General features: G+C 50.9%; 1 protein-coding gene across 3 annotated transcripts; it reads right to left on the reverse strand.

Annotated features, from left to right (window-relative positions):
• Positions 1–575: 575 nt before the first annotated feature.
• ZFAND2A (zinc finger AN1-type containing 2A) lies at positions 576–3918 on the reverse strand. 3 transcript variants are annotated; one of them, XR_012588840.1, is made up of 6 exons: positions 3756–3900; positions 2926–3020; positions 2153–2284; positions 1797–1948; positions 1171–1397; positions 576–730 (listed from the first exon to the last, which is right to left on the reverse strand). XR_012588840.1 is itself a non-coding variant. In XM_074598757.1 (6 exons), the coding sequence occupies exons 1-6, from the start codon at positions 3808–3810 to the stop codon at positions 721–723; spliced, it is 534 nt and encodes a 177-aa protein (XP_074454858.1). In that variant the 5' UTR covers positions 3811–3918; the 3' UTR covers positions 576–720. The 3 variants fall into 3 exon arrangements, 2 of the variants coding, with proteins under 2 accessions (XP_074454858.1, XP_074454859.1); XM_074598757.1 differs by having other exon boundaries at positions 1171–1260; positions 3756–3918; XM_074598758.1 differs by lacking the exons at positions 576–730; positions 1171–1397 and having other exon boundaries at positions 1793–1948.
• Between the last annotated feature and the right edge of the window lie 7135 nt (positions 3919–11053).

An 11053-nucleotide genomic window follows, 5' to 3' on the forward strand; every position in this document is an offset into this window, starting at 1 on the left:
AAAGACAGCAAGAGTAGCCTCCCTAGACAATGCTGTATTTTGGCCTCATTCTCATTACACGGGACACAAACAGTTAACGCTACTTTCTCTGGCTTCCTTTTTACCCCAACTGCAAAAAAATACCCATGCAAACCTAGGTTTCTATCTAAGGGGCAATAAATTATGAAGAATTATACTGCGCACGCCTCTGTGAGCACTAGCCTTCAGTGAATTGCTTAGGGAGGGCTTAGAAAAACTAGGTATGGCTTTATAAATCAAGTACTCCCAATGACATTCAGAAACCAAGAGGCAGCTTATATAAAACTGGCTTCATGTTGATGTATGCTGTTTGTCAAGCAGAATGCTGCGCTGTGTGCCAGTTCATTTCCAAAAGGATTGGGACATATGACAGTAGCTTGTATTTCAGACTTTCATCTTAGGAAACTCATAGCTCAGACTTAGCATGACCTAAGCAAAGCTGGCTGTGTTTCATACCAATTTTAGTCTTCATCGTACCGCCATTCCCCAGTTTCCTCCTCCACCAAGTATTTTTCATAGTATTACAGCTCTTATTCCAAATATAGGAACAAATAAAGTTGGCTTGGAAAGGGTGACAGTTTATTCAATGCATAAAATGTTACGATACAAAAATAAGTTAATTGCATAGAAAATTTTGAAGATCTATAGACAAGATTAACTTTAAAGTAGACACAGGTCTGATCCAGATGTGAAGAGCCTCTACTATCTGCATCTGAAAGACATGAGAATGCACTGTAAGAGTTACACGACTAAAGCTTTTGGTCACAAGGAGACGCACGATGGCAGGGAAGGACTTGGGCCATTTATTTTAATTCAGATGCCTGCTACGCTTCCCTCAGCATTCTGATGACACACCGTTTTTCCAGAACTTGAGCAAGGCTCACGCTGAGCAGGTGGGAGACCAGCCTGCTGTTACAACGATTCGATGTCCTACTGCTCGTGTCTATATAGCTATTTCAATGACTACAGTAGGGCGAAGTAAAGATTTACTTGTGCTGTCAGAACCCCTCCGCCACATTCCCAACACCGACCAAAGGTCAACTACCAACTCTAGAGCAGTTAGTGGTGTGACAGTGGCACTCCTACGCCGTGTTGACACAAGACTATTTTTAAACACTCTTGTTTGTCTTTTCTCCTTCTACAGCTTCATACCTGTTGTGCGGAAGACTCCCATTAGATGGCACTCCAATTGCTCCCGTTGACTTGAAGGCGGTTTGAGAGGCTCTCATCAGAGCTGCATATCTACAAAGAAATACAGCCAGGCTCAGCACCTCCTATGCGCACTGCCCCTGGTTTCTCTCCTCCCTCCAGTTTAATTATCTGCTTCTGTCACACAACTCCTACAGTCCTACTGCACAGAACAAGGAAGGTACATCTGCCTGCAAGAGACAGATTTTTATTAAAACTAATTTTAAACTTTGCTTGGCAACGTATCAGTTTTCTTCTTTATTACTTCAAGGTGATGGAAAAAGCTTTAGAGTTCTAGTATTTAGATCCAGACCCCACATTGTCCTTGCAATGGACAGTGTCTATTTACAGTCAGGAGACACCGAGAGTCACACTATCAAGATAGGTAAGCCTGGAAAGAAGGCATTTGACAGGAAGTTTTTACCTTGGCTCACAGAAATTAGGCCCAAAATACAAAGACAGAATAGCAGCTGGTTCATTGACGTTACCAGTAGTTTACAGAATTCCCTATTTGTCTGAGCTCCACAACAATCCCCAATACTACCTCTGAAATTTCAGCTTGAGCTCGAAGTAGCATAAATGCAGCTTACCCTGCCTTGGAGGTGGGACGGCTGCTCCCTTTGCAGTCGTGATCCAGAGGATGCCGGTGTTTTATGCAGAAGTTGCCACCGCACTGTTCACAAACTACCTTCATCATCTCTTTCCTTTTGCAGCCTGGCTTTAAGCACTTGTTTGTGAAGATCTAAATATCAGAGGATATGAAGTCAGTGATGCTTGCTTGCTTTCTGTGATCAGCTTCCCAAGTAATGACCGAGCTGAAGCACAAATGCTCAAGCGCGCTTAAAATTAAGATGAAACAGATCAAGTTTCTGCACGTTCTGCTGTCAGAAGACCTTCTGTACAAGCATTAGGCAGGCAGTTTAGATTTCAACAGCAATTTCCTTACCCTCTGCTTTTGCTGTGCGGGATTGTATTTGCAGTCTTTATCCATGTGGGCTCCAACCACCACATCTGGTATTTCCCCCTTCTGGACCGGGATGGGAGTGTTACAGAGCGGACACACCGGAACCTGCACATTCTAGGAACATACAACACAGGTTAGAAGTCCCACCCAATTATTTTTCTGTCCTTCCACTTCTCTTACCCATGGGCAATAGAATTGTATTCACACGTGATTTATGTCCTGCTCATTTACTAATGCTCTGAAAGGTACACTTCACAAAGCAAATCATTATCCAAAAAAATAGTCAGGCATGCTTTGCCAAATCCATTTGTAGCAACATATTTGGTAGGTTGATTTTAAATACGCTCCTAGGCTTTCTGGAATTACAGCTTTTGAATATTCAAAGCCCAAGGATGGGTCAGAGATCAAAGTTGGGCCCCACTTATTCTATTTATTTCTTCTGTAGTTTTGTGTTTGCTGTCCTTCAATTTCAAAGACTGAGGCTGCAGAACGTTTTAAGCGACACTGCATTACTTAAAATACAAAGCACTCCTCTCTGGGAAGATGCGGTGTAAGTGAAATAAACTAGAATACAGCGGCACTGACCTCTGAAATGTTTTGTTTCTATAATCTGAAATTCAGCCGTATCATTAACTTACATCTTGCGGTTCTCCAACGCGCTTTTACTGAAACCACAGGTCAAGTTTCAGAGCAGCCTTTATACGTGACTTAGCAATTCCGGAGTGCAAATTACCGACTCGCACGTAGGAACTTACTTTCTTGTAGGCCGAGCTACACTTGTGGTCATCGTAACGGACGTGATCTTTACAGAAGACTTCCTCACAGGCATCGCATTTCAGAGGAAGGAAGTCTGGGAGAAGAACAAAAACCCAACAAACAGATTCTCATGGAGCAGAGCTAACAGCTGTGAGCCTACTTGAAAAAGACTACAAATAAGTTCTAAAGCAAGTTTTTGCATAGTGACAATCCAATTATATCTAGAAAAAGCACATCATTGCCCATCCCTGGAGGGGTTCAAGGCCAGGTTGGACGGGGCTTGGAGCAACCTGGGCTGGTGGGAGGTGTCCCTGCCCAGGGCAGGGGGTGGCACCGGGTGGGCTTTAAGGTCCCTTCCAGCCCAAACCATTGTGTGGTTCTATGATTCGTGAATATCACAACTGAAAAAGTAAGAGTGCTAAGTTTTCCCACTTTTTACCCAGCGCTAGACTAACACAAGCCACAAACACCCCAGGAGCTCCCTGAAGGCAGAACACGTTCAGTGGGGCGTTAGTGGGAGCTGGGAGCGGGGCACGGACCCAAGGCCCGCACTCGGCAGCGTCCGTATCCCTCGAGAACCACCCCCGACAGCTCACCCGCCCCGGGGCACCAGCGCCCGGCCACCTCCCCGCCACCGGCCGTGCCAGGGGGGATCGGGGACGCAGCGCTGGTGCCCGCACCCGCCCGCGCACCCCCGGAATGCGGGTCCCCGGCGCCCCCGGCCCCGTCCCGCCCGTCCCTCCCCAGCGCCGCCCGGGGGGAGCCCGCCCGCCGCTCGGAACAGCCCCGGGAGCGGCTCCCGGCCCCGCTGGCGGCTCCCGCTGCTCACCCAGGCGGCGGCAAGTGCGCTCGGCGCAGCGCTGGCCCAGCCCCGGCAGCTCCATCCCGGCGGGCACCGGCCTCCGCGCACCGGCACCGGCGGCGGCACCGCTGACGCAGCCCACGTGCTGAGTCACGCTTCCTCCCCCCGCCCCGGCCACCGCGGATGACGTCACGGCAGGCCTAGCCAATGGCGCACCCCGCCCTCCGTCGCCGTCTGTGACGCGTTCTAGGCGGGCGGCCAATCGGCGGCCGGGGGGCGTGCTGAGTCATGCGGCGGGGGCGGGGCCGGGACGGGGGGCGTGGTCATGGGGATGGGGATGGGGATGGTCATGGTCACGGGGATGGGCGTAGGCATAGTGATGGAGATGGACATGGGGATGGAGATGAGGTTGCCAAGTTGCCCAGAGAAGCTGTGGCTGCCCCATCCCTGGAGGGGTTCAAGGCCAGGTTGGACGGGGCTTGGAGCAACCTGGGCTGGTGGGGGGTGTCCCTGCCCAGGGCAGGGGGTGGCACTGGGTGGGCTTTGAGGTCCCTTCCCACCCAAACCATTCTGTGATTCTGTGGGCATGGAGATAGAGATGGATATAGGGGTGGGTATGGGTATGGAGATGAGGATGGAAACGGGGATGGGCATGAGGACAGGGATAGGGATGGGGAAACAGGAAGGGAATGCAACAGGGCATGGAGAAGGGCATGGAGATGAGTTCAGGGAGGTGGTGAGGGATGGGGTGATGATGAAGACAAAGGCCACTCCAGCTTTCCCAGGGGATCGCATCCACGTGACACAAGCAGTCCCACTGCTGCCAACACCCTGCTGTACGGGCGCATAAAGGGATGAGAGTGTGGGGCTGTCCTGGCCTGGGCCACGTGTCTCAAACAGGGACACATGGGACAGTGCCCCTGAAAAGCCCATGTTGGGCTGGTTTGCTCCAGAGGACACTGGAGAATCTCAGCCCTTTGCCTCTTCGCTTTCCATTTCAGTTTTGCATCAGGGCTTAGGCTGCTGCTCCCATCTCTGCATTGTGATGCTTCACTCATGTTTCTTCCAAACTTTAAAATAAAGCTCGGTCAGTGTGGGTGTTCGTGTCCCGGCAGGCTGACGCTCAGGGCCCGCGGCAGGACTTCAGCATGAGCTAACTGCTTTGGGTGGACAAGCCTCAGCGGGCCACCACGGGTTTGAGTTGGACCCTGCCAACTGGTTTGGGTGGACAAGCCTCAGCTGCAGCTGTGCGTTTGCACAAGTCAACTGGATAAAACGTTTCCCAGTTGGTCTCTGGTTTTAAATGTTTATCTCACTTTAACAAGGCACCTCGAGATCAAGGTGTAGTTTAGGAATGTTGGTTTTTGAATGTGTGCAATCACACTGGCTTCGCACGGAGGAGGTGACGACTATTGATTTAATGACATTTATTATGAGATTGAGAAATGACAAAGTGTTGTTCTGCCTCTGCTCTCCCCAGGAAACACCCGACTTTCTCCTGCAGCCCATGACTCCGCTGCCGAGTGGAGCGATGAGATGGAAGAGGAGCTTTAGGAGGGCACGCGATGACTGACTGCAAAGGCCAGTTTGTGCTGTCAGACTCCGGGAATGGCACGTGCCACTCATCCCTCTGCCACGTCACCCTGCCACGCGGCATTGGCATGACTCCCGCTGTTTGTCCCACCTTACGGCTGGCCACAACGGTGTTACGGTCATCCTGACAGCAGAGTCACAGAATCCTAGAATCATTTAGGTTGGAAAAGACCCTTGGGATCATCGAGTCCAACCACCAACTCCACTCTACAAAGTTCTCCCCTACACCACGTCCCCCAACCCCACATCTAAACGGCTCTTAAACACATCCAGGGATGGTGACTCCACCACCTCCCTGGGCAGCCTGTTCCAGTGTCTGACCACTCTTTCTGGGAAGCATTTTTTCCTAAAGTCCAGCCTAAACCTACCCTGAGTCCTGCTACATTAAGCCACACCACGTCATCAGCCAGGTGCTCTTCCCAGGCCTCCCCGTGCATTTTAATTTTCCTGCCTGGACCCATAAAATTAGGGAAGATCCTCATTTGAAGTCCTTCCCCAAAGAGCAGCGGTGCTGACAGAGCATTGCAGCCGGCTGCAGCTCCTTGGCTTGCGAAGGGCAAACTCTGATTTCATCTCCCTGCCACAGCGCTGGCTGCATGGGGTCTCCTCGGACACCCAGGCCACCTCCGTGCTGGGAGGACCCCCGACCTGCTGTGGGGACACCCTGGGGTGTGACGTAGCCCCCAGGGAGATGCCTGGGAGCAGTGTGAAAGGCAGAGCTGTGCCAAGCGGACCAAGTCCTGCCTGGCATGGCCATAGACACATAGATTTTGGAGACAGATGTGAGAAGAGACCTTCTGGGTCATTCAATTCAGGCTTCTATTAAACATTTAACTACTTCCTGTAATTCCCTTCATAAACAAACCAAACCTGATGTTAAAGGCCGTTTATTCCCATCAGAAGGCTGTCCCACAACCTCACCACTCTCATGATGAAAAGACAGCTTGAAGTTTTGAGTTTGAATGGTTCCCCGGCCATCTGCCTTCAAAGCAGTGTGGCCTTCTGGTTTAGATAGCTGCTTCTTGCTGGGTCTGTGTAACCAGCACCTGAAGGAACGGGGCTGACGCTGCTCTGAGCCACTGTTGGCTGTGTCCTACAAGAGCGTTCTGCAGCAGTGGTAGATATTTCCATCAGACATCACGCCAGTCATCTGCTGATGGTCACATCCTTGGGTTGCATCCTTGGCTGCCCTTCTCCCTGCCAGCAGAACCTGCCTCTTGGGTCACCATCAATGCAAACCCGGCTGGTGTCAAGCCCAGGGAAAGCCTGAGCAGTTGGTGCTCCTTTTAGCACACAGACCTGCCCCGAACTTGACAATACAGTCATGCAACATCTCCCACTGGGTTCCCTTGGCCCATGGCATGTGGTTGAAAGGATTCCCCTTGCCCGAGCTGAGCCAGTTGCCTGGTGTCTACCGGGGTGGTGGGGGACAGCCACTCTCATCCACTTTGTTCTTCTGACCTGGCTGGTTTTGAGAGTTGGGGACAAGGGAGTGTTAAAAAGGAGGAAGCAGCAAAAAACCATCCAAGTGTTGATAGAAAGTGCAGTTACATGAGGTACTTCAAGACTTTCGCTCCATTTTGCATCTATACATCAGCCTCACGGTACTATGTACACAACTCTCGAGAACTTGGGAACTGCCAAGAAAATCATTTGCCCAGCTGAGCTCGCAGGATGATTTTTCTCATATGAAGCACCCACCCAGCTCCCGGGAGGAGCGGCACCCCGGTGACCACCCCGGGAAGGCTCACCAAAACGCGTCGGGGCGAGCCAGGCGGAGAGGAGGAGGCGGGTGGCTTCGCTGGCTGACGCTGCCCTGCGGAGCGGCGAGCCGCTGCCAAAGGGATCATCTATTGTGGTGGGGAAGGGAGGAGTTTGCGTAGGGATAACAACAGAAATGGCTCTGCACAGATTAGACGCTCTTAAGGAAGACTGTAAATCCCAAGTCTAGAAGCCCACATAGTACAGGCAGCCGTCTTAATAGAAACGAGGATTAGAAATTAGCCGAAGTCTTTAGTGATATTTTTAGAAGGTTGCTCCTGACAGGTTAGGCTGCTGAGAACTGGAGGAAAGTGCCGAACCCCGTATTACTCGGGGAAGGATCACACAGTGCAGCGTGTGATTAGAGGCTGGCTAGCTTAGCGACAAGGGGGATAGGTGGGTTAGAACTGATTCGGGAGGAATTAGCGAGGGAAATTGCTTGAGAAGCAGAATTTGATTAGGGGCAGCCAACATGGATTTGTGAAAGGAAAGCTATGTGTAACTAACTTGCTGAAGTCTGGAGGAGGCATCATTCCCCGGCAGCCCACGGCATGTGGGTTTCATACAACCTGATCTGCAAAGGGAAAGCCTGGCCTTTGCCACCGGCGTGGTGACACTGGGTGGGACGGATGGGGGTCACCTCCCTCCCTTGTCTCTGCACCGTTTCTCCACCTCCTCTTTTTCCCTCCATCCATTTTACTCCTTTTCTAGTTTTTTGGAGGAGGAGGGATATTGTTTTTTCCTTTGTCCTGGGGTTCTACTCTTTGTCCTTCCCCTCCTCTCCCGTGGGACCTGGGATTGCCTCTTGGTGGCTCTGTTGGGGGATAAACACCACCATTCACCCCACCTCACCAGCATGGACTGCCTTAGGACCCAGACTGTATACTAAAGGGGGAATAAAACACCCCTGAAGAGGATCACAGCCTTCCTCAGCTTCACGGATACTTACTCCTTCAAACAGGGCCCCCAAAGTCGTTATTTTGGAGAAGGCTAGAATTGCTCTGCAGAAAACAGAAAATCCTCTGTCAGCCTCAGACCCGCACACCACTGTCCTCCAGTGTGGCCAGTCCAGCCCGGCAGAGGCCAAGCGTGGAGGAACAATGGCCAAGGGAGGCTCGACTGGGCCGAAGGGACTGTCACGCTGCCCAGATGAGGAGGAGATCTTCAAAGGTGTTCCCTGTCGTGGAACTGTCGTGGCAGTTCCAATTGCATGGCTGGAGAAAGTCCTTGCTGCTTTTGAGTGCCGTGGAAGACACAATGGAAAACCCAAATGGGAAGGTGGCGTCGTTTCTTCCTGAGCTGCCAGCCTGTGAGGGCAGGGGGACATCCATGGAACATCACGGGGATGGACACAGCACGGATGGGGAGCCAGGGATGTGGCCGGCTCCATCCTCCCTCTCGGGGCAAGGCTGTCCCCTTCCCACCAAGGTGCGTAATGAGCGGCGGCACAGCACGGAGATGCCCGTGGCCAAGACAGCCAGGTCCATCCATCTCCTCTCCACCTTGTGTGCCCCAGCTCCTCCCGGTATCATCCAGCAGACATGGACAAGTCCCCTGTCCCTGGGGTCCCCAGGGCCACCCCATCGTCTGCAGTCCTCCTGCGCCATCCGGCAGCATCCCGCTCGCAGCTCCAGCATTAACATTCGGGTGACTCCAGCTCACATTTACCTCTTCCAGGTCTCTGAACTCCAATCCCGTCGTCCCGCTTTTCAGCTCATAATTTCGTACCAGGCTTTTAAAACTGAATTTTATTTTTATTGCAATGACCCTGTGGTGCTGCCAGATCCCTCTGTGGAGGAGAAGTGACATCTCCATTACATAGCTCAGATAAGTGTCTTAAAGAGACCACACACAAAGGAACCTAATGGTACCTATTTTTATTAGGTTTATTACAGGAGGGGAAGTAAAGCAGTCCGATCTCCCCACAGGATACTCCGCTAACAGCAGCAGGCAGAGCGGAGAGATCTGTGGAGGCGGATCAGTTTTCCAAGAATATTAGCTACTGCTGCTCTAAAATTAGAGTCTAGGGAGAGCAGACAGGTTGACATAATTGAAAGGGCTGTCTTAGGGGATGACATAGTTAAACGAGCCCATGATCAGCTTTAGAGTGACAGCTCAGCGACTTCTTCTAATCCCCAGCGGAGCACTGAGTTGCGAGGCTGTGATTTAACTAGTCCTGGATCTTATCTTGTGATGATGTCAATATTATTAGAACCCATTTCTGAAGAGATGCCTCCAAAATCACTGTACATGAACCAACTGGTTTTAGAGGCACGATTCTCCTGCTGCTCCACCCTGCAAAGCCCATCGTTGGTACAAACACTCCTCTGCTGCCCTTCTTGCGTACCCGCTCCTGTCCCCCTGGGCTGGACCACAGGGGCAGACCCAGAAACAGGATTAAGAACCTCATTTCAGGATGGAGCTGAAAAATGTCCTTGAGCTGCCCATTTTATTCAACATAATTTAATATCAAACACAGACTAACAAAGTTAGAGGTGAAATATAATAGCAAGAACCCCATAAAAAGTAACCTAATCTGTAAGATAAATAGACAACACTTTAGCCTGGGGACATAGCAAATAAAAGAGAAATATGAACGGAGCCATTCTCAATTCATAAGTAACTTTAAAGAGAAATAATGAAGATGAGTTTTCCAACTTTTAATATCCTAAGATTCTTCTCAACGAAAAAAAAAGGCATTTTTAATGTTTTCCTCACACACTCACAAGGCGGATGTCTCCAGCCAGGGGCTCTGGATCGTTCCGTACAAGCAGACACCCATCGGCTTGGAAACGGTTCGGAGGGACCATCCTGCAGCTCCTGGTGGGGATGGAGTTTTTCTGAACCCTCGCGCTGGTGGAGCCTCTCGGTTGCCTTTGGTGGCCACCCCCCGCTGCCTTGTCTCGGGTGCAAAACTCAGGGCGCCCGCTGCCCTCACAGCAGCGTGAGCCCGTCTTTTATTGTTTTGAATTTTTTTAGCCATTTTTCGTTAGCGCCTACTTTAACTTCAAAGTCTGGGATTTTCCAAGCAGCCTAACACATTTAGGCACCTAAATCCCATTGAGTTTCAATGGTGTATCAGCCCTTAGGCTCCTCGGCAAATCCTTGCTAAGAGCCTAAGGGCTCATCGCCGCAGCCACCGTTACGCTGCCGGATTTACACAGATACCATTATACCAGCACGAGCTCTGCTGCGATAGAGGAGCCTCTTGTTTAAAACCCCCTTCCTAAATGATGAAGTAAACTGGAAAGGGCATCCTCTGATGGTTAATTTTTGGTGTTACATACCTGTACGAGAATGTTAAATTCTCTCCTTGGGTTATACTGAAAAAAAAAAAGAAAAAAGATGCTTTGCCTTGTATACTGAACTTCTTCAACTAAAGAGACCAAATGCTCCTAATCCCCAGCCCTTAGCCCTCTGGGGAAACCCCAGATGTGGTGGTTTAGAGGGAAAGCCCACCCTACGTCCCACTGCCTCTGGTACCCATTATATCTCCAACCCCCTTTGAGAGGAGCATCCTTTTAGAAAGAGGCTTTTTCTTCTTCAGTACCGCTGTGTGCTGTGTGGGAGGAACAAAAAGTCAGCAGAATCAAGGCACGTGCTTTGCTGTTTGGGGATGTCCCAACCCAAAAGGAAGGAGCGCAGACGGCAGCCGAGCTGGCAGAGGGACAGGTGCGGGGGTCACAGAGCTCCGAAAGGGCTGTCTCGAAATGGGGGAAACCTTGCAACAGCCTTTCTAATAGCAGTGGAAAAATAAATCCCTTGTCAGGTGATTTCTGGTCACAGATCCAACACTGACGTCTTACAATGTCAGCTGCCGATACCTAGTGGGAAACAGGTTAGGGCAGACTTCCCTGGGATAACAACTGCCTTGTTTTTGGGTCCATGCTGCAAACGGCACAACAGGACCCAGACCATGACTACCGAGCCCCAGATTTCCCAGGCCCTACCACAATGCCATCAATCAGCAA

This window comes from Larus michahellis, chromosome 8 (genome assembly GCF_964199755.1).
Source record: "Larus michahellis chromosome 8, bLarMic1.1, whole genome shotgun sequence".
Lineage (NCBI taxonomy): Eukaryota > Metazoa > Chordata > Aves > Charadriiformes > Laridae > Larus > Larus michahellis.

Coding starts and splice junctions, on each gene's coding strand:
- ZFAND2A (XM_074598757.1), bottom strand. CDS start 3,810: ATGGAGCTGCCGGGGCTGGGCCAGCGCTGCGCCGAGCGCACTTGCCGC. Junction 2,285..2,925: donor GTAGCTCGGCCTACAAGAAA/GTAAGTTCCTAC, acceptor GTATGTTCCTAG/AATGTGCAGGTTCCGGTGTG. Junction 1,261..1,796: donor CGTCCCACCTCCAAGGCAGG/GTAAGCTGCATT, acceptor ATTTCTTTGTAG/ATATGCAGCTCTGATGAGAG.